Source organism: Lacerta agilis, chromosome 1 (assembly GCF_009819535.1).
Source record: "Lacerta agilis isolate rLacAgi1 chromosome 1, rLacAgi1.pri, whole genome shotgun sequence".
NCBI lineage: Eukaryota > Metazoa > Chordata > Lepidosauria > Squamata > Lacertidae > Lacerta > Lacerta agilis.
Genome location: NC_046312.1, coordinates 131,012,399 through 131,033,954, shown reverse-complemented (window position 1 = coordinate 131,033,954; position 21,556 = coordinate 131,012,399). Strand labels below are relative to the sequence as shown.

Below are 21,556 nucleotides of genomic sequence, written 5' to 3'. Positions count from 1 at the left end.
ATAAAAGTTAAACACTGCTTGATTGTAAAACAAAACAAAACCTCAAAGCTCCCCCCCCCAAAAAAAGATAAAACAATAAAATTGTCAGAAATTTTCAAGCATACTTTAAAACACACCGAAGCTAAAATAGATTAACATTCACACCAGCTTTCTAAGCATCTGGGCAAGCTTGTTTAAACAGGAATGTTTTTTTAAGCAGGCTCCTCTAGAAAGAGTACAGTGAAGGCACCTGCCTGTCGTCACAAGGCAGGGAGTTCCGAAGTGTAGGTGCAGCCCCACTTACAGGCGCCACGTGACCCCTCTGGTGGGGCCACTTTTCTTCACACACCACGTGCAACTTGACACGCCTCTATCATCCCTCCTCTCAGGCATCTTTTAAAAATGAAAACATATCGAGCCCCCAAATGCTTTAGCGTTTCCTCCGTCATAAGGGTCATGCTCCGACCCCTTGGCTGATTTGGGTTGAGTTTTTCCCCTGCGCTGTCACGGCGCTAAAAGGGGAAAGACTTCCACGAACCACCTTAACCAGAAGCAGGAAGCCCTGGCGTGGTGTCCTTTCCGCCAATCGGGCGAGAGAAAAGGAAGCGCCGGCCGGGGCAAGTCAGCTGGAGCCCGGGAGGAGGAGGAGGAGGAAGACCGTCCAGGCTGCGCTCCCCCCGGGGCTGATGGCGGAGGCAAAGGCCGCGGGCGGCCCGGATCCGGCCCCTGGCCATGCCGCGGAAAGCCTGGAAGCCCCGACCGGCGGTACTGGCGGCAGCCCAGGGGATCCTCTCGGGGCCACACGGGGCCAGGCAGGTAACGTGCGGGCCGCCAGAAACCCTGGAAGGGCCGCCCCCGCTTCTTCCTTTCCACGCTGCTCTTGGCTTTCAGGGAGGATCTGACACACTGAGCAGAGGGAAGGCATTAGAAAAAAGTCAAACATCGCTCTCTTTCCTCAAGGGACAGCGTGTGTGTGTGTGTGTGTGTGTGTGTCTTTCTCTCTTTGTGTGTGTGTGTGTTGGTTCGTTCATATCAGTCAGATGCTGCTGACCTCGCAGGATTCTTTCTTATACCGATATTGAATTTTCCAACCGAGTCTGCACGGCATCTATCAGAGTGGACTTTATCAGGATCTTCAAGAGACTTAAGCAGCTCCCTGGGCATTCGAGTCACTTGAGATGCATCCAGTGTACATATTGCTCATATTACAACCTGTTACTTCTGACCCATCACGCTTCTGTTTTGAGGCTCAGGGAGGGAGGGATTGTTTGCATGTGATTTTTGGTAGTTAGTCACTGATCGTGGAAAATAGCCTTACAAATATAACTAGTTAGCTTTTATCCTCACCATGATCTACTGGGCGGCATTTGATAAAAGTAAGCAGATTGTATGCAAAAGCAATTGCTTTCAAAAAAAAAAAAAAAGCTTGTGCTTTTTTGTTTTTTGAAACACTCTGCTGGGCACTGTGGTCACATTTGTGGGCTGGGACGGACAGTCAAGTGACCTGTATTCTTAGCTCAGCTGCCAGATGAATCTGGGGGAAATGTTGCTCCATGTCTCCTGCTATTTGTTTTGGTAAAATAGGGATAATGGTGGTGCCATGGGTGTGGCTCCCCCCATCAATCAAAATTAGTAAAAATCAATATAAATCCGAGGTTCTGTTCCCCCCTAACAAAAATCCTGGCTACGCCCATGAGTAGTGCTTTGATTTTCGACAAATATTGCATGCTGAATGCATATACCAGCAAATACAGGTTTTACCCTCATTGCAATAGTGTTCCGTGTGGTGGAAAGAAAAGATACAAATTTAATAAATTAACTAAGCACAGTTCTGTACTCTTACATTCAAAAGGTAAATTGGGAGACATAGTAGTGTGAGTACAGAATCTGCTTCCTCACCCCAGTGATAGCAGTCACCCAAATACAGGAAGCAAGGAATGTGTGATGAGCGTTTGTGTGTGGAAATGCTTCAAACAGGCTTTTCTGTGTATATCTGGAGCTTTGCTGAGATTAACTTTCATGAGCAAATTTAAAGCACTTTACTGTCTGGAACATCTACAGATATTTTCCTTTTTTGAAAAAGGCATCAGCCACTTCTCTATAACACCAGCAATAACACACACACACACACACACACACATACGAACGAGAGAGAGAGAGAGAGAGAGAGAGAGAGAGAGAACATTGTATTATTAGTAGGATATGTTACAGAATACTTTCAGAATATTTAACAGGCAAATATCTCTGAATCCTACACATGCAATTATAATTTAATTTCACCTAATCAGATCACAGTGACTTGTTTGGGGAAGAAATGTAATTGTCTGCTAATGGATTCCCAGGCCACACAGTTGTTCTCAGTAGTTCTAGCAAATGGGTTTGAAGATTGTGGCTTTTAATGCAGCAAGCAATTATTCTTAATTCATGTTGGCTTTACTTCCTGGGATTCCCAGAAAATGTTAATAACAGATTTCATCACAGGTTTTTATACATAGTTACTAAACTAATTTTTCACTTTTCGTTCGTAAAGAGAAAGAAATCCCATAACTGCTCTCAACATTCATTTTTGTCTTGTATTGTCCTTCAGTAATTAAACTTACCGTACTTTGATGTTACCTGGCCACATGAGAATGATACTTACCGGTATCTACATGCGGAACCATCAACACATTGATGGTTCCGCATGTAGATAAGTACCATTCTCATGTTGTTTTCTAGATGATGTGGTAATAGATAAGTTTTTGTATTGCATTCTGTATGAGTTTGAAGCCCCAACCTGAAGGAAAACACTCCAAACATAGGTTTACAATTTCAATGAGAAAATTAGGGCTCGATTGCTGAAGTCTAATTATGTTAGTTTCCCTGTTTTCTCTAGGTAGTTGCTAATATAATTCAACTGAAAATTGGTTTTGTTGAACATGTTTATTTGTATCTTGATATCTCAGCTCATTTATATATTGCAGTTAAATCATACTACAACTCTCTAATTCTGGGTTTCCCCCTCAAACCTTTCTTACTCCACATTTTAAAGAAAAATGACAAAGAGCAGATGATATGCTATGCTGTCTCTGCCATCCTGTAGGGAAGGACTGCCAGATGACTGTGTTCATTTACTTTTGTTCTGAAGGTCCAAGCTAGGTAACAACTCTAAACATCACAAAGCACTTTGTATGTTACAAATATCTTTTGTCTGCATTGTGCCAGGTCACATCTCAATGAGTCCTTGAGCAAAGGAGACTAGGGACATTTTGCCTCATGCCTATTTGGCTGGGTATAATAGAGGAGCCATATTATGAAACTTGTTAGGCAACTTTACAAATCTTTGATACTTTTAAATGTGATGGGAAGTGGCTCAAACACCTATTCGCTGCATGCAAAGGCATTTGTTTTCAGGACAGATTGGATGGTTGTAAACAATAATTATTTGGATGTTTGGAGACAGTAGGATAGTGCTATGTCCCACAACGGTCAAATAGGTTTCACTGATGTTTTAGCTATTTTCTTCCCAACCTATAAAATGTATAAAAGAGCATCTTATACTTGAGGGCAAAATAGTCCTGCCACATGACCTTAAAATATCTGGAAAAAGCAACAACCTATCTGTACAGGGTCTCAAAGTGGTTGAAAATATCTCAGGCCCCACCTGAGCCTCTCTGATGCAGGGCTTATCCGCACTTCTCTTTCCTCTGTGCTTTCCAGGCGTGGTCTGTGCTTGAAAGCTCTGTATCTTTATTGCTGAATCAGAGCAAACAGCAATTCACAGAAAACCTGAATTGCCATTGGTTGCGCTTCAGCTTTCAAGAGCGGGTTTTTACAGGGAATGTTTTGGGGTGAAAGAAAGAGCGATTGGATATGGAGCTTTAAAGCACAGACCTGAGCAAAAGGTTAAGGCCTCAGTCAGGCTCTCTCTTGTGGCCCTGCTTCTTTCTTGTCCGCAGTGGGTTACTCCAGTGACCATAGCAGAACCTCCTGGTCAGGGCTGAGCTCCTGCTGAGTTTTATGACCTAAAGCAGCAACAATCTCTCCAGCACAGGTCGCAATCTGAAGGAGTGGCTGAAGGAACAATTCTGTGACCACCCCATCGAGCACTGTGAGGACACTCGACTGCATGATGCCGCTTATGTGGGGGACTTGCAAACCATTAAAAACCTGTTGGAGGAAGAGAGCTTCCAAAGGTAGCTCTCAATTTTACTGAAATGGAGCATGGATTCTCAGGTGATAAATCAAACACTTTAGCCCTGAGTACATTTTAGCCTCATGCAAATAGCCACTGAGGAACACTGTGGGTTCAAAGGGATGTATGAAGATAGGGATCTCCTGCTGATCATCCTCCTGGGCTCTGTATGTTCCAGGTTCCATTTGCCCATTTATTCCATCTATCAGATCTGTACTGTCCATTTTTGTAGAGTTCAGATTATGTGTAGCCTTCCTGTATGAATTATTCAGGCGTATGTCAGTCTGGGTGTATGTATCTAAGCTGGGGTTGCCTATAGGCTCGAGTGTGCATGTGTGCAGTCAGTGACAGACTGTTTGCATCAAATGGATACTGGGCGGGGCTGATTGGAATCGTAGTCCAAAACATCTGAAGAGTGCCAGGTTAGCAAAGGCTGCATGTGATTGTGCCTTATATATCTATTTAGACACGATTTTCTTCCCATGCCGTCAGTAAATTGTTGTTATGGATAACATAGGACATCCAGGGAAAGAATCCAGAGAGAGAAAAGTTGGTGTTTGTTCTTAATTTCCCCCCCACAATTGCTGAGAACAGTGCATGCTCACAGGGGGAAGTGCGGCAAGATCCAGGCACGCTCATAGATTACTTAGTTGTGCTGCTTTTGCTTTCTTCAGCCGCATCAATGAGAAATCTGTGTGGTGTTGTGGTTGGCTGCCTTGTACACCGCTGCGGATTGCTGCCACGGCAGGACATGGAAACTGTGTGGATTTCCTGATTCAGAAAGGGGCAGAGATTGATCTTGTGGACGTGAAAGGGCAAACTGCCCTGTACGTAGCTGTTGTGCATGGGCATCTGGAATGCGCACAGATCCTTCTGCAAGCCGGAGCTGACCCCAATGGGAGCCGTCACCACCGCAGCACCCCAGTGTATCATGCTGCCCGGGTAGGCAGCACTGACATCCTGAGAGAGCTGATCAGGTCAGTACAGAGTAACTTTGCTTCATCTTTGTGCAGGAGCCAATTGCCGGTCAGCCAAATAGGGTATGTTTGCTATGGAAAGGATTCTCAGTCATCCAATTCCAACAGGCAGCAGTTGTCAGTGAGAGAAGATAGGCAGAGTTGGAGGGGGGGTCCTCAGAAAATTGAAAGACTTGAGAATTCCATTTTTAAGGTAGGAGAAATTCAGAATCCTTTCAAATATCTACACTTCTTCTTTTTCTTCTTTGCAAAATTTAATGTGTTACCATTCTGACAAAAACGTGCTCAAGACTGCACACTTTCATTCTTCCCTTCCTGACCATTCTGAGAACAAGAACATATACAGTGGTACCTCGGGTTACATACGCTTCAGGTTACAGACTCCATTAACCCAGAAAAAACACTTCAGGTTAAGAACTTTGCTTCAGGATAAGAACAGAAATCGTGCTCTGGCGGCACAGCGGCAGCGGGAGGCCCCATTAGCTAAAGTGGTGCTTCAGGTTAAGAACAGTTTCAGGTTAAGAACGGACCTCTGGACCCAATTAAGTACATAACCAGAGGTACCACTGTATGAGTTATTCACACAGCAGCTGCAACATCACATGATGATGGCTGACATGTGGAACAGGGGATTGCAGGTCAAATACCTTCAGCTCCCCTCTTGAAGGTCTGGCTTTCTGTCTTCTGTCCTGCCAAAGTTGAACATTTAAAGTCCCATTTTGCCCCGCCTCCTCCACCCTCAAGGCAGCTAGTAGTGAGAGAGTCATAAAAACATCAAAAAAAAAAAAGGTTAACAATATGTCTCACCACTACAATGAAATTGTAGCCAGCAAAATTCAGAGAAAGAAGCAACAAAACCAGAAACAATCCCTGGTATAAGAAGCAGACCGATTACAGCCTTCACCAAAAACACATTGCCTTAACCTGGAGTCTCAAGGCAGATAAAGAGTTGGCATTCTAGGGCAAATACGCCCAGAAATAACCCTGGGATTGCCACCTAGTGTATACTCGAGAGCCGCTCACACCGCCAGTCCCAAGTCTGATAGGTGTGCCTACTGATAAACTTGTTGAAGGGTGGGAGATAAATGCCTACAGTAGATAAGATAGATACCCATTCTTAAACACCCATTACATAAAACACCACTTTACTTAGTTAGGTGTACACAGAAAATTTTCTGTATACAGATCTGAAAAGTTGATGTTTGAAGTGTCATGTCGCAGTGGAGGCAGCTGAGCCATTCAGACATGTGATGGTGGCAGACCCACATGTCAGAACCACATCCAAGGTTTCTTGCATGAAATCTCCATGGCCTATATGAATTTATGAAGCAACAGCCCTTTTGGTGTAAGGTGAGAGTGTGCAGATTTATATTTCTGCTGCAAGGACTCTTAGCCAGCAATATAGACAAATGTAGACTTTGGAAAGCTTTCAAGTTTAAAATTAACTGACCCTGGCCAATATCTTCTCATTAAAAAAATTCTCTTTCAAGATGACTATGCTAATACCAGATTGTCAAGTTGAAATGCAGCTACTAATCCATTTAAATTGCTTTGTGGAAAGCTTAAAATATCAATTACCGTATTTTTCGCTGGATAAGACGCACCCCCCCTAAAAAGTAAGGGAAAATGCCCGGCCGCAGGCTCCTGTCCCTGCTCTTGCGGGTGTCAGAGGGGGGGCGGAGGTGGCTGGCTGGGCAGCCTAAATGAGCCCTTTCGGCTGCTCATTCGTCTGCCCCCGCCCCTGCCCTCCTCCGATGCTTGCAAGAGCAGGGATTGGGGCCGCTGTTGGAAGAGGCACAGCGCCCGGCCCTTTCCTTCCCGGCCTCAGCCTGGAGCGCTGAGGGGGGAAAGCCGATGCGAGCCCCTCTGCCTGCACCTCAGCCTGCCTGCCTGCCTCTTCGCTCGCTCAGAAGGCAAGCAGGCAAGGCAGGTGCGGAGATAGGGGAGGTGGCGGCGATCAAAGTGGCTGCCGCTTTTCTTGCTGTACAGTGAGCAGGGAGGAGAGGCGGATGGGGCTGCCATGCGTCCCTTCTCCCTGCTCGCTGTATAGCAAGAAAAGCGGCAGCCGCTTACACATTTGATTCAGAATATTTTTCCTCTTTTCCTCCTCTAAAAACTAAGTGCGTCTTATGGTCTGGTGCGTCTTGTGGAGCGAAAACTACGGATGCCACTCATACTACAGAAAATGCACTCGTCCAATAAAATACAGATACATACATATGCTCAGCTGCTAAAGCAAGCAAGCAAAATTCCACGTCCAGTCTAGCTTGAGCCTAAGAATTATGACCTAAGCAAAAATAATTTTGGGGGGAAAGGGACTGTCCTATGTTAGAACATCACTCCAACATTTTTGACCTGGGTGCATGATATACCATCCATCTGACACATGCCCTAGTTTAGCAATGCATGCAGCTACACTGAAAACACAACTGCATCCCCATTTTCAATTCACAGAGTACGTGGTTTATCTGAGATGGTTTTTCATGTGTCTGTGCGGGAAAATAAATATTAGTAGGTCTGAGAAGTGAATAGGAGAGCTTCTGCATCCCATCCCTCAACTAGACTGCAATACAACTTTCCAGGTGCACGTCAGACTCGTCTCCTGACAGCCATTGAGAAGCAGGGACACCATTTTTTTTATTTAGGGTGGTGAGAAATAAGGTTCACAGCAAGATTCAGTAGGCCATTCTTGGATGTTTTCAAAATTAAATTGCAAAACAAAAACTGTTGGAGCTGAAAAACCAGGATGAGCAGAAAGCAAATAGCCACTACCAGTGTTTTGCAATTATTTGGGCAAGTGTTGCTCAAACTGATAAGTTCTACAGCAGTTCTTACAGAATCAGAAAACATCTTACAGATTTAGTTTCACCTTTCAGCCTTTTCTTGTGCAACACTCTAGCATGAGAGGTCGTGGATGCTTTAGCTAAGATTCCTGCATTGCATGGGGTTGGACTTGATGACCCTTGGGGTCCCTTCCAACTCCACAATTCTATGATTCTATGAGGTAGAACAGGCTTTTCATGGGTAGGAGGCTCTTTCTTCATGTGAAAGGGGTTCTGGAGAATTCCCTCTTCTGAAAGGCCAAATCAGAAAACAAAAACTGTAAGCAGACCATGTGCCACCCCATGATTTTATGTAGCCTGACTAGTCTCTGAGCATGCAGATCGTGCTGGCTGACTTCACAGGGAATTGCCTGTGGTCTTCAAAGCGGTATTTTCCAGCTCCGCAATGACTAGTAAGTTCTACATACAGACATAACCAGGACTTTCCCCCACAAACCTGGCACAGAATAGTATCACCCTTTCCTTATTAACCAGGGAGTGGAGGTAGAATGGAAATAGATAATTAGGAAAGCAGAACCTCATTCTTAGACTGTTTGCCTGGGAAAGTAAAGTTATTCCTAAGTCATATAATTACTCCGTGGGGACATTTGGAGACTCTGCTTAGAGTGGAATCCCCTTCCTGGTTACAGCAGAGCCAAACACAAATGCCCTGCTTCTGGTGACTTTTGCCTTGGCAAGAGCAACTAGTCTGCAGGATTTACATTTCAAACAAATATGTTGCTCTCAGTGATGGCCGGGTGCAGCTGGAATAGTAACTTTGAAATCCAGCTCGACTCTTTGAGATCTATCTAGCAATAAACAGAAAACGAATACTTGGCCATTTAATTGACGAGCTGTCATTTTCCGCCTTCCCTTTTTACTGCTGCTGTCCATGCTTTTCTACTCTGCCAACCATTATTATTAAAAAAAGTTCGTTTCCTGCAGGTGTGTGCATATTTGTGTCTGTCAATAACGAGACTCATATGAGTAGATCTCTAGAAGGCAACAAGTTCAGAAATGCTGTTTGTTTGTGTGAGTTGACAGCACTGGAACAGTCACATTAAAGGGGCAAAGAGGCAGGACAAGTGGTAAGCAATCTAGAAATGGGGCTACCTCAGTGGCACTCCCAATTGCGTGGACAGGCGGAGTCCCCCCAACCCCAGGAGACCCCCAAGCAGAATGACGCAAGACAATATGCTATGGGATTAAAACAGGCCACAACTTTATTAAGTTTCAGGTGTGGGGAGACCTTGGTTCAGGCATTGGGTGTTTATCCTTCCCAGTCCCCAGCCGGGGATCTGGGAGACTTCATGGTTATCCGTAATGTGTGGGGCTGGCTCTGGAGAACATATGTTCAAGCAGAGAGGCCCCCCCCCCCCCGGTTTTGCCGCTGTTGGAGGGGAGAGCAATGACAACCTCTCGGCGTATGGCCAATGCCTCCCCCCTCAAGACCCCTTTAACAGGGAACCCTGGTATCGCTGCCACAAGGGGGATGTGGGTCACCACTTCATGCCCCCCCCCCATTTAGGAAGATGACTAAAGGATTCTGCCCAAGGCCTGAAACCGCCAAAGTTGTGATGTTTTGCTACGGGAAAGGCAAAACCTGCCAATGCAGGAAAATACCTTTCCGGCCCTTCAACAGTGACCCTGACGTAGCAGCACCTGCGTACCTGTGGAGAAGAGGTTAACCTGCAAAATAAGACTTTAAAAAAATTATTACATTTTTATAAAAACAACATTCCACAAAAACAAACACAAACAAAACAATACAACAATACAAAAAAAAACCTACTAAAAAAAACAAAAAATCTTACTATCATCACTAATTTCTATCCTTTACATTGTATAATGACTTCCTCCATCTCCCCTTCCTACGTTCCCTGTCAATCATCTTTAGTAATTTCTATACATCTTGCAAAATCTTATTTTACTATAAAATACCTAATCATTAATCTTATCTAATATCTTAACTCATTCTCTCACAATTCCTAAACACTTAACCAAACTCTAAATCTACAGTTTAACTTTTCTTCCAAATTATATCTAATTTTCAATCATACAATGATTTTTTAAAATACAATTTAAATTTCTTCCACTCTTCTCCCACCGCGTCGTCCCTCTGGTCACGAAGTTTCCCGGTCATCTCAGCGAGCTCCATATAGTCCATCATTTTCATCTGCCATTCTTCAATCGTTGGTATGTCTTCTGTCTTCCAGTTTTTAGCTAATAAGATTCTTGTTGCTGTTGTGGCATACATAAATAAAGTTCTATCACACTTTGGAATTTCAAAATGAGGGAGGGCAGGATGGGAGGAGCTCTGGAGCCGACTGCCGCTTTGCAGTTAAGATTCACCTTCTGCTGTGTGGGCTGGGCGGTCCCTCCCCTTACCTGGCCGATCCCTTGGCAACGCCTCCCCAGGCGGAATTGGGCGATTGGCTGAGGTAGGCGGAGACCTCCAGGTATCCAGCCTGCGGAGGATGAAGCAAGCCCAAACTACCAGGAGCCACACTGGGATCCGGGGGGCTGCGCGTGACCACGCAAAAGGCGTCCACTCCCCCCCCCCCCCGAGTTGGTATGGGATAGAGGAGGAAGATCAGCACAGTAATATTGCTACTTCATATTAATAGAGTACTTCTAATATTCAAAGTACTTAATATGCATTATCTAAAACAGTCCTCTATTATTATTTGCATATAGCAAGTAGGGGGGCTGAAGGCAAAAGGCAGAGGCTGACCCAAAACCGTCTTGTGAGTTCATGGCTGTAGTAAGAATTGAACCAGCCGTCTCACAGCCCAGTCTCTTAGCCAATGCTCTCGTCTAATTAGGGAAGACGTGTGAGTCCAGCCCAGAGAATCTAGCCAAGGCCTATTGCAGCTCCCTCTGCTGAAAGCTGAGCTGCTCATGTGCTTTGCTTTTTTTCTTGACTTAGCAATGACTCCCTTGTGGGAATTCTGTGGTTGTGGTCAATATTCAGATATCAGAAAATAAAGTTAGTGTGCACATTACAGTCACCAATTTTCCATTTCAAAACTGAGCACCAGCTTGACCCCTGCACTCATTTCCAACAAGGCCAGGAAAGGTGTCATGTGCCTTTGAATGCAGCCTCTTTCCTGAACACTGAGACACTGCAGAAAAACACACGTGGCTGTGATTTTGTCTTACAGGTAGGTTGGCCCCTGGCCCACACCTATTTTGGGGAGTGGGAAGGAATAGTAATAAGTTATTATTTATACCCCGCCCATCTGACTGGGTTGCCCAGGAAGGATTCAAAATACAGTGGTACCTCGGGTTAAGAACTTAATTCGTTCTGGAGGTCCGTTCTTAACCTGAGGTACCACTTTAGCTAAAGGGGCCTCCCGCTGCCGCCGTGTGATTTCTGTTCTCATCCTGAAGCAAAGTTCTTAACCCGAGGTGCTATTTCTGGGTTAGCGGAGTCTGTAACCTGAAGCGTCTGTAACCCGAGGTACCATTGTACATTACAGGGCAGAATCTCAAACCTCATGATCTTATCAGTAATAAACACTGAAGGATTTTGACAACACTTAACCTAAATTCTTCCAAAATCTCCCTGAAGTTATGGATATGGCATACTGTGGCCTGCATTGAGGGGGGGGGTGATCCATGCATTGGGAGAATTGTACTTAATTTAGGCAGGAGATTGGCTGGAATACCTTTAGTAACTTCTGGTTCTCTGCTTCTGCAGTCCCAACAGGATGGCCTGGCTCTTTTAAGGAACCTGCTTCCCCTCATCCCCCTCCTCTATTGGGCCACATTTTAGACAACCTCAATCTCATGCTTCCCAAAACAGTCAGGATAGTATATGATTGTTCATTTTAGTCAGGGAGAGCTCAATCCGGGCTTTCCCACAGTTTTCCCACAGAGGGCGGCACAATTCTTCCGCACCAGCTCATCTCTGGAGTCTTGGCTTTCATAGTTTACGTTCTGAATATTGCGAAACACTCTCTGTTTCCATCTTGCCATGTGAAAGCTATCCTAGCAACTAGCAAGCTGGCTACTTGGCAGATATATATTCTTGTCTGTAACCACATGCAGTGAAAAGCAGATTTAATTGGCACCACCCTTAGAGAGGGATTTCCCTCTTTGCCTCACCCTGATGCTCATATGAATTTGCAGCTTCTGAAACTGAAGAGGGAGAGACAGGAATAGTCAGTGCAGCGAGAGGCAAAGAGGGAAAGGTGGCTGAAGAAAAGCCCAGCCTGAACCTGACAGCACAGGGAGCCAGAGTAGCAACCGAGAGCAACATTTGGTGGTGCAGTTATAGTCAGAATCGTAGAATTGTAGAGTAGGAAGGGACTCCAAAGGTCCTCTAGCTGAACCCCCTGCAATGCAGGATTCTCAGCTAAAGCATCCATGACAGATGGCCACCCAACCTCTGCTTAAAAATCTCCAAGGAAGGAGAGTCCACTACCTCTCGGGGGAGTCTGTTCCACTGTCAAACAGCTCTTACTGTCTGAAAGTTCTTCCTGATGTTTCAGTGGCTTGAACCCACTGGTTCAGTTCCTACTCTCCTGTGCAGGAGAAACGAAGCTTGCTCATCCTCCATGTGACGGACCTTGAGATATTTGAAGATGGCTGTCATATCTCCTCTCAGTTTCCTTTTTTGCAGGCTAGACATACCCAGCTCCTTCAACAGTTCCTCATAAGATTTGATTGCCAGAGCCTTGAGCACCTTGGTCACCCTCCTCTGCACACGTTCCAGCTGGTCAATATTCTCCTTAAATGGGGGTAACCAGAACTGGATACGGCATTCCAGGTGTGTTCTGACCAAGGCAGAGTAAAATGAGACTATTACTTCCCTTGATCAGGATCTATGCTATTGTTGATGTAACCTAAAATAACATTAGCTTTTTTTTTTTTGCGGCTGCATCACACTGCTAACTCATGTTAAGCTTGTGTTCTGTCCTTTTCACATGTACTACTGACAGGGTGTCCCCCATCGTATATTGGTACAGCTGGTTCTAAGTGTAGAACCTGTCGTTTATCCCTATTGAAATTCATTTTTTTTAGCTTGGGCCCAGTTCTCCAATCTGTTAAGGTCACATTGAATTCTGATTCTGTCTTCTGCGGCATTAGCTACCCCTCCCAGTTTGGTGTCATCTGCAAATTCGATGAACACCCCCACAATTCCTTCATCCAAGTCGTTTATAAAGACGTTGAACAACAAGAGGCCCAGAACAGAACCCTGCGGCACCCCACTTGTCACTTTTTTCCAGGATGTTGAGGAACCTTTAAGAAGCGCTTTTTGGGTTCAGTCAATCAACCAGTCACAAATTCACCTAACAGTTACCTTATTCAACCAACATTTTACCAGCTTCTTCATAAGAATATCATGAAGAACTTTGTCAAAAGCCTTACTGAAATCAAGATACACTCTGTCCACAGCATTCCCCTGACCCACCAAGCTTCTAACTCTATTGTTAAAAAAAGAGAGATTTGTCTGGCATAACTTATTTTTGAGAAACCCATGCTGGGTCTTAGCAATCACAGCATGCATTTCTAAGTGCCAACATACTAAATGTTTAATTATCTGTTCTAGGACCTTTCCAGGTATAAATGTCAAGCTCACTGGTTGGTAGCTACCTGGATCTTCTACCCCCCCCCCTCTTTTTTGAAGATGGGGACAGCATGTGCCCACTTGCAGTTTGCAGGGACCTCACCTCTTCTCCCAAGAATTCTCAAAGATTATAGACAGAAGCTCTGAGATTACATCTTCAAGCTCCTTTAGCACCCTTCAGTGAAGCTCCTCAGGCCCTGGAGATTTAAATTCATTTAAAGTAGCTAGGTGTTCCCTTACCACCCCTTTTCCTATATTGGGCTACAGCTCCCTCCTTACATCATTTATTCTGTTATCACCAGGTTGGGCACCGCTTTCCTTTTGGGTGAAGACAGAGGCAAAGTAGGCCTTCTCTCTGCCACCCAATAGCATTTCTCCGTCTTCTCCATGCAGAGGACCTACCACTTGCTTGTTTCTCATCTTACTTCAGACATAGCCAAAGAAACCTTTATTTATTTATTTATTTACTATTGAAAATTTTTTAACCTCTCTTGCAAGCCTGATGTAAGGGTAGTTGCTCGTAACCAGGCAAGACTCCAGTCTTTTAGTAGGTTTATTGTGTGTGCATACTATTTATAGTGCAGAGCTACAAGATCATGACTGTATCAGTCACTTGCAGAATCCGGGAATGGCCCCTTCCGGCTGTGACCCCAACGTAAGAGTTTCGGTATCCGAAATCTCCGCCTCCCCTCCTTGTGTTTCATCCCTCTGCGCACTTGGGGCGACGGAAATGGCGACGGAAATGGCATGTCTCCCTCCTCGTCCGCTGAGCGAGGGGGGTGCAGGGTCTCTCCAACATCCCCAGAGCCTCTGCTCTCAAGACCCGGAGCTGCCTGCCCCTCCCCACTGGAGACTTCACTGCTTCCTCCACTGGAGGAGGAGGAGGTGCTGCTGGTCAGGTGGGGGCTCTGTAGCATCCCGAGAGCCCTTCCACCACCCTGCGCTGAGCCAGGGACAGTTCCCTGACACCTGAGTTCATTTTGAGCTTTTACCCACCTGACCTTCCCCGTGCAACTGTTGGCTACTTGTGTATACTCCTCCTTTGTGATTCCTCTTTCTTCCATTTCTTCTCCATGCCCTCCTTAACTCTCAGCTCATCTGTAAGCTCCTTATGCAGCCACACCAGTTTCTTTATTTTTTTTAATAAGAATTTTATTGGTTTTTTTACAGAACAAAGAACAACAAAACACATACAACAACACATACACAACAATCAAAACATAATGAAAAACAAATACAAACCACCACTAATACACCAATAATTCTTTTTCTTGCTTAGAACAAAAAAAAAATTCTTGTTTTGAAATTACTTCTTAACTCAAATCATACATCTTATTTCACTTAAACTGCTGCTAATAAAAATTTACATATCTCGTCACTAGTTCAAAATCTTAAATTCTTAACACACTGACTTCAGGGTACCATAGTAAGCCATCCTAATTATATTTTAAATATTCTCACCCTATCCCTTTTCTGACCATTTTCCTTCGCCATCTCGGGGTCTCCCCCCAGACATTTCTCCATCTCCCTCCAACATCATTGTCCAGAATGCCCTCTTTTTCTTTTTCTATAAATCCACAGCTCCAGACGCAGTCCATAAATGTCCTTGCAGGGAGCTCCAGGGAACACAAATCACCACCTTCCAGCATCTCCATTTCAAAATTCCAGTCATCTTCTAATTGTAGATTCACAAATCTTTTCCCCTTCATTTCTGGGCTCTCACCCCAGAAATTGGATATAAATTGTCTTCTAACCCTGGGTCTCTCACACCAACAGGATTTTCCATCTTCTCGGAGTTGCATAGACACTGTACTTTGTTTCTCAAAAATTTCCTCAAGTTCCCTACCAAGGTTTTCTTCCAGTTTAGCAAAGTTCTCAAGAGTCTTTCCTGTGGGATATAACTTTTCCTCGACATCCTGGTTCAACAGATTTAATTTCTGATTTAGCAGTTCTAACTTCAAAAGAATAATCCTTTGTTCATGGGTCAGTCCTGAGTATAGAGACAGTTTAAAAACGAAACCAAACATGGTAGAAGTAGGCATAGGGTGTCAAGTTTCAGTATTTTTCCATCTTTAACCATAAGTTTCAGCCGCCATTTTCCCCGGAGTCAGGGTGAAAAGATTACATTCCAACAACTTCAAGAAGAAATATTTCCAACAACTTAATTCCCCTAAAAAGGATTCAGCCAGTCTCACTTGTCAAAAAGAAAACTCCATCAAAACTTTGTATCCGCTACGGCAGCAGCAGTCACAGTCAGAAACAATGTTATTTCCTTCTTTTAACAAAGGGAGGAACGGGCTTCCTTTTTAACATACCTCCCGGAGCGCCAATTGTCAAAAAATTTAGATCCAATTATCTCCGTACTCACGGCCTGCGGGTTTCTTCTTTTTTCTTCCAAATCAGGTAGAACGACTCGCTCAGTGCAGGCGGCAGCCGCCGCTTCACCAGCCTGGTTGGGGCATACCTCCACAGCCCGGCGCCGTTGTCCCTTCACTCCCGCGCCCCTTTTACAAGGGGAACGGGAGAAGGGTTCAGCGCCATAGTGGGCTCGCTGGAGAGCCCATGCCGCGGGACCCTCGACCCGCGGTTTTGCGGAGCCCGCTGTGCGGTAGCGGAGCTCCTACCCCCAAGGCTGGCCAGGGTCGTTTCGCTGCCGAAACGACCCTCGGCCGCCCGCAATGGCGTCCTCGCCGGAAGTCGCAGCCACACCAGTTTCTTTAGTGCCTGATGCATTTATTTCTTGTTGGAATTGTCTTTATCTGTTGTCTGAGGATTGCACCTATTATGTATTTATTGCATTTATATCCTACATTTTTCTGGAAGGAGCTCCAAGTGGTCTTGGTTTTCCTCCTCCTCCTTTAATCCCCACAGCAACCCTGTGAGGTAGGTGAAGCTGAACCAGTAAGCTTCATATCCAAGTGGGGATTTGAACCTTGACTCCCCAGGACCAAGGCTGACACTGAAATCACTGCACCCCACTGGCTCTCACCTAACTGGTGGAGGATGACCATCTCCTGCTTGACTTCACAAGCTTTTATTCCTATCCCTCTTGGTCCAAGGCACATAAGGTCCAACAGGGCAGGATTTTGCAGGTTGCCTAGCAACCATCTCGCCTCCACAAAAGAGCTTAATGGAAGCAGGATTGCCCCAGTCTTTCCAAATGAATTTCATTTTATTTCCTCAGGTATGGCGCTGATGTGGATGTAAATCACCATTTGATCTCGGGGACCCCCAGCTCATCTTCCCGGCCGCTCACATCCCTGGTGGTCTGCCCGTTGTACATTAGTGCAGCCTATCACAACCTGCCGTGCTTCCGGCTGATTCTGCAAGCAGGAGCCAACCCAGATTTTAACTCCTATGGCCCCGTCGACATCCAGGGCTTCTCCAGGGGCTCTGCTGTGTGTGTAATGGATGCAGTCTTGAGACATGGGTGTGATGTGGCTTTTGTCAGCCTCTTGATTGACTTCGGTGCCAACTTGAATCTGGTGAAATGGGAGACTCTGGGAGAAGGAGCTACAGGAAGGATCAAAGTGAACCCAGAAGCTTTGCAGGTGTTCAAAGAAGCCAGGAGTGAGTGGAAAAAGTTGTTTTGGCGTTCATATTCTATCCCTGCAAAAGGAGTGCATAGTGAACTGAAAGTACCTCTATTAGGATTGTCAGCTGGTTTAAATTTTCATTGGGTTTTTTTTTTTAACTGATGAGAATGGGGAAATATTTTTAATACATAACATGAAAATTTAATAGTATCTGAATATGATTTTCATTTAAATAATAATAATATATATAGAATTTTCCATATGAATTTCAAAAGCATCACACAAACAAAAAGCTAATAAAACACCCATAAAATAATATAATTTAACTAAAACAGTAAAGACAAAAAAGAAACACAGCTACAATCCACATTAGAGCCAGAACTATTAATGAATTCCTTTACAAAGGCCAACTGAGACAGAAATCTTTTTGCCTATTTTCAGTAAGTTAGCAGGGAGGAAGCTGTAGGAATCTTGTTGTGACCCACAGTACTGGGGTCCCTACAAGGAAGCCCTACTCCTTGTAAAGAAGGTTTTAGAGGTTTTACTATGATCAATTGGTGTATAAAGTTTGTTTACTGTAAACGAACAAATCTAGGCAAAACAAAATAAAAAATAAAAAAATCCTTCCAGTAGCACCTTAGAGACCAACTAAGTTTGTTCTTGGTATGAGCTTTCGTGTGCATGTACGAAATCTGGTATCTGAAGAAGTATGCATGCACACGAAAGCTCATACCAGTTGGTCTCTAAGGTGCTACTGGAAGGATTTTTTTATTTTTTTATTTTGTTTTGACTATGGCAGACCAACACGGCTACCTACCTGTAAATAAATCTAGGCTCCTCATAAGATGGAATTCAAAGGAGGAGCTCATCAGTGCTGCAGAGGTGGGTGTGGCATGGACAGTGCTATTTTTCTATTAAAAGAAGTGCTGGAACTCACCAGGAACACCTCCCTCATTTTCTTAGAATGGCAATGGTGCCCACCTGAGAGGGGCCAGAACTGAGTTCTGGTGAGTTCCAGCTGAAAAAAAAAGCCCTGGGCATGGAAGCTCTGCAGGAGGCCATGTTCCCTGAGATAATAAGGATTAAATAATCATTACAAATCATCTATTTATACCCTGCTCTTCTACTAAAAGTACCCAGTGCAGAATACTACTTAATAATAAACCATATAATAATAAATTTGATAGGCAGTATAGATGCAACTGCTAATTTCTTAGAGCAATAAAACCTGTTTTAGTCTTTACAAGTAAGAACCAGCCCTTTGAGTTGGGCCTGAGACACTGGCGTAGCAAGCACAGGTGGCACCCCCTACAGACTGCGCATGTGCGGCATCCCTTTACACTTATTAATTTACCAACATTTCTGTACTGCCAAAATTAAGAAAAATATCTGCACTGAGCAGCAGTAAATTAAACAATAAAATCACATCCAAAAAAACCCAAAACAAATAGAACGTACACCACAAAGGTCAGTACATATTATTTAATAAAAAGTATATACTGCTTACTCAGTTGAACATCTCAAAGTGGTTTACAAACAAGAAATATTCATTTAATAATGCTGCTAGGAGTAAACATTAAAAAGTTAACATAAAAAGCAAATGTATACAATTGTAATAAAACTACATACAGTATTACAATTGCAGATAAAAAATACATGCCTGGGTATGCTTGTTGAAACAAAAGTTTTTTAGCCGGTGCCTGAAACAGTCCATTAGGGTGGGCAAAAAGATAAAGGACACCTGGACAGTTAAGTCCAGTCAAAGGCGACTGGGGTGCTGCGCTCATCTCGCTTTTCAGGCCAAGGGAGCCAGCGTTTGTCCACAGACAGCTTTTCTGGGTCATATGGCCATCAGGACTAAACTGCTTCTGGTGCAATGGGACACCGAGACGGAAACCAGAGCGCACAAAAACACCGTTTACATTCCTACCATAGCGGTACCTATTTATCTACTTGCACTGGTATGCTTTTGAACTGCTAGGTTGGCAGGAGCTGGGACAGAGCAACGGGAGCTCACCACCATTGAGTGGATTTGAAACACCAACCTTCTGATCGGCAAGCTCAAGAGGCTCAGTGGTTTAGACCACAGCGCTACCTGCTCCCTTAGTGTACCTGCCTAATATCAATGGGTAGGGAGTTCCAGCTGTAGGTACTGCTGCACTGAATGATCAATTCCTTGCAAGTCCAGAACAAACCTTATAAAATATGTGTAAAAGTGCCAGTTCTTGAGATCAAAGCAGTTGTGTAGGCACATACAAAGTAAGGCAATCCTTCAAGTAAACTTGAACCTTAGCTACTGAGGACTTTTTATATACTAATAGTACCACCTTGAATATGGCCTGGTAACAAATTGGCAGCTAGTGCAGATTTGTGAGCAGCAGTGATATCCAGCCAGCTCCTTCCTGCATAGTCACTGCTTCGTTCTTACTCTCCCTGCTTATGGCTTTTCCACGCTTCCACTTGTCTCGTGCCCAGAAAGCAGGGGACTGAGCGTTTGCTACTCCACTTTCTGGTAAAACCCACTCTTTAGTGCTGAATCGGAGCAAACACCAATTTGCGGAAAGCCCGTTTCACATTTTCTCCAGATCAGCACTGCAGAGTGGGGTTTCCCTGGGTGAAAGCGATGAGCCCCAAGTTCTTCTTGGAGCTGGGTGCGCTTCTGCATGCAGCCTGAAGGTATTAACTAGGCATAGGTGTTTGTGGGACTAGTAATTGTGGGTCTGCTGTGGTATTCAGCTGTTTTCTTTTTCTCTCCTTGTCTCTTTCTCGTGTGTTGCTTACAGGCTGCCCTAGGAGTTTGATGTCTTTGTGCCGCGTGGCAGTACGAAGGACACTCGGGAAGCCTCGTCTGCAGCTCATCCATGCTCTTCCAGTGCCAGACCCAATCATAAATTTTTTACTCCATAAACAGCAGTAAGGTCTCCTTGGATGTTTTGGAGGACAATTTCCCTTCCTTCCTTCCTTCCTTCCTTCCTTCCTTCCTTCCTTCCTTGTTTTTTGTTTTTTTGTTTTTTCTTTAATGAGGATTTTGCTTTTTTAAGAGTGAGCGATTGAAAACATGAAGAAATGTTTGTGTTGGTTTAATGCTATAAAATTATTTTCATGATATACTTTCTGTTAATTATTCTATATAATTTGGGTTTTAGCAAAGCTGCTTCCTGGTGAATTTGATCTGATGTGTTACAGTGCTTCACATATCATGTAAAAGATAGGACATGGTCCTATAGCTTTAGTGTAGGCAGTATTTGTGGATGTGTTTATTTACAGCATGTGCTGTTGTTTCAAAAACAGCTCAAGGTATTTATTTAGCAGGCAGTTTGGTGAGGCCACGCAGACCACGCAGACACCTCAGCCCTCCCCTTCTCCATCCTGGGATGAGGCGGCAACTCAGCCAGAGGGAGGCCAGGTGAGCAGTGCTGCCCTGACCTGCGATCCTGCTCTTCTGAGGGCTCAGGATGAGTTCTTCTACAGGCAGCAGAAAGTAGTTCAGGGTTGCAAGTGACATTGTTTCGGTTCCAAGACTTACCTCATTCCTCGCCATACGGCCAACTCCAACAACCTACATATTCCCACTCGTGCCTTCCCAATACAAATTACATATTTGTTTTAAAATGCACTCATCTGGATTTTTTCACACTATCCAAATAATCACCAGTAAATTATTGTTGCTGCCTTGATGATTAGTCGTTGTGGAATTTATTCCAGTTTCTTTTCAGCACAGTGTAAAGTATACTAAAAATCTTGTCCATCAGTAGCATGAGGTAACCCCAGTTCTGAAGCATTTCATCTTGTGTGTATGTGTTTAAGAAATCATGTTGGCTCAAGAAATCTTCAAGGTAAGGCGAATGCAGCATTTTCTGATGTCCAAAACACGTACCTTTGGCTACTAATGCTATTCGTATTTATTATTCACAAAGCACCTGCATTTTTCTATGTGCTGTAGAAATATTTAAAATATTGGTTGTATCCAATGTAGTTCAAGCAGAGTTCCTCCTACAGCAGGACTCCAAGCCTTTGGAGCAGATTTTGAGGATGCACAGAGTGGGTGCACAGGGTGCAGGAATCATAGAGTTGGAAGAATCTCAACCAAAGCATCCATGACAGATGGCCATCCAACATTTGCTTAAAAACCTCCAAAGAAGGAGAGTCCTTCACCATCCGAGGGAGTCTGTTCCACTGTTGAACAGCTCTTCCCGTTGGAAAGTTCTTCCTGATATTTAGTCTGACTCTCCTTTCTTGTAACTTGAAGCCATTGGTTTGAGTCCTACCCTCCAGAGCAGGAGAAAACAAGCTTGCTCCATCTTCCTTGTGACAGCCCTTGAGATATTTGAAGATGGTTGGAAGGGAGAGTCTTCAGGAGGCTGTTCCACCGGTGCCCTTGTACTGTTGGATACAACCATAGTCCGTGACCACAGGTTTACAATCTACCGCCAGACTTTTTCTCTATTAATAGGACTTGAGTCTGATCAGCTGCAGTGACCACTGCCATTGCA

General features: G+C 44.4%; 1 protein-coding gene across 2 annotated transcripts; it reads left to right on the top strand.

Annotated features, from left to right (window-relative positions):
- The first annotated feature begins 650 nt into the window (after positions 1 to 650).
- ASB1 (ankyrin repeat and SOCS box containing 1) lies at positions 651 to 20,044 on the top strand. Of its 2 annotated transcripts, XM_033171308.1 has the most exons (5): positions 651 to 795; positions 4,013 to 4,154; positions 4,828 to 5,130; positions 16,712 to 17,097; positions 19,847 to 20,043. In XM_033171308.1, exons 1-5 carry the CDS (start codon positions 666 to 668, stop codon positions 19,978 to 19,980), a joined length of 1,095 nt encoding a protein of 364 aa, XP_033027199.1. In that variant the 5' UTR covers positions 651 to 665; the 3' UTR covers positions 19,981 to 20,043. The 2 variants fall into 2 exon arrangements, with proteins under 2 accessions (XP_033027199.1, XP_033027203.1); XM_033171312.1 differs by lacking the exon at positions 4,828 to 5,130 and having other exon boundaries at positions 19,847 to 20,044.
- Positions 20,045 to 21,556: the final 1,512 nt, after the last annotated feature.

What these genes read in the sequence shown, in the direction of transcription:
- ASB1 (XM_033171308.1), top strand. Translation starts at nt 666, where the DNA reads ATGGCGGAGGCAAAGGCCGCGGGCGGCCCGGATCCGGCCCCTGGCCAT. An exon ending in GGCCACACGGGGCCAGGCAG is followed by an intron (nt 796 to 4,012) that starts GTAACGTGCGGG and finishes TCTCCAGCACAG; the next exon opens with GTCGCAATCTGAAGGAGTGG. An exon ending in GGTGTTCAAAGAAGCCAGGA is followed by an intron (nt 17,098 to 19,846) that starts GTGAGTGGAAAA and finishes TGTTGCTTACAG; the next exon opens with GCTGCCCTAGGAGTTTGATG.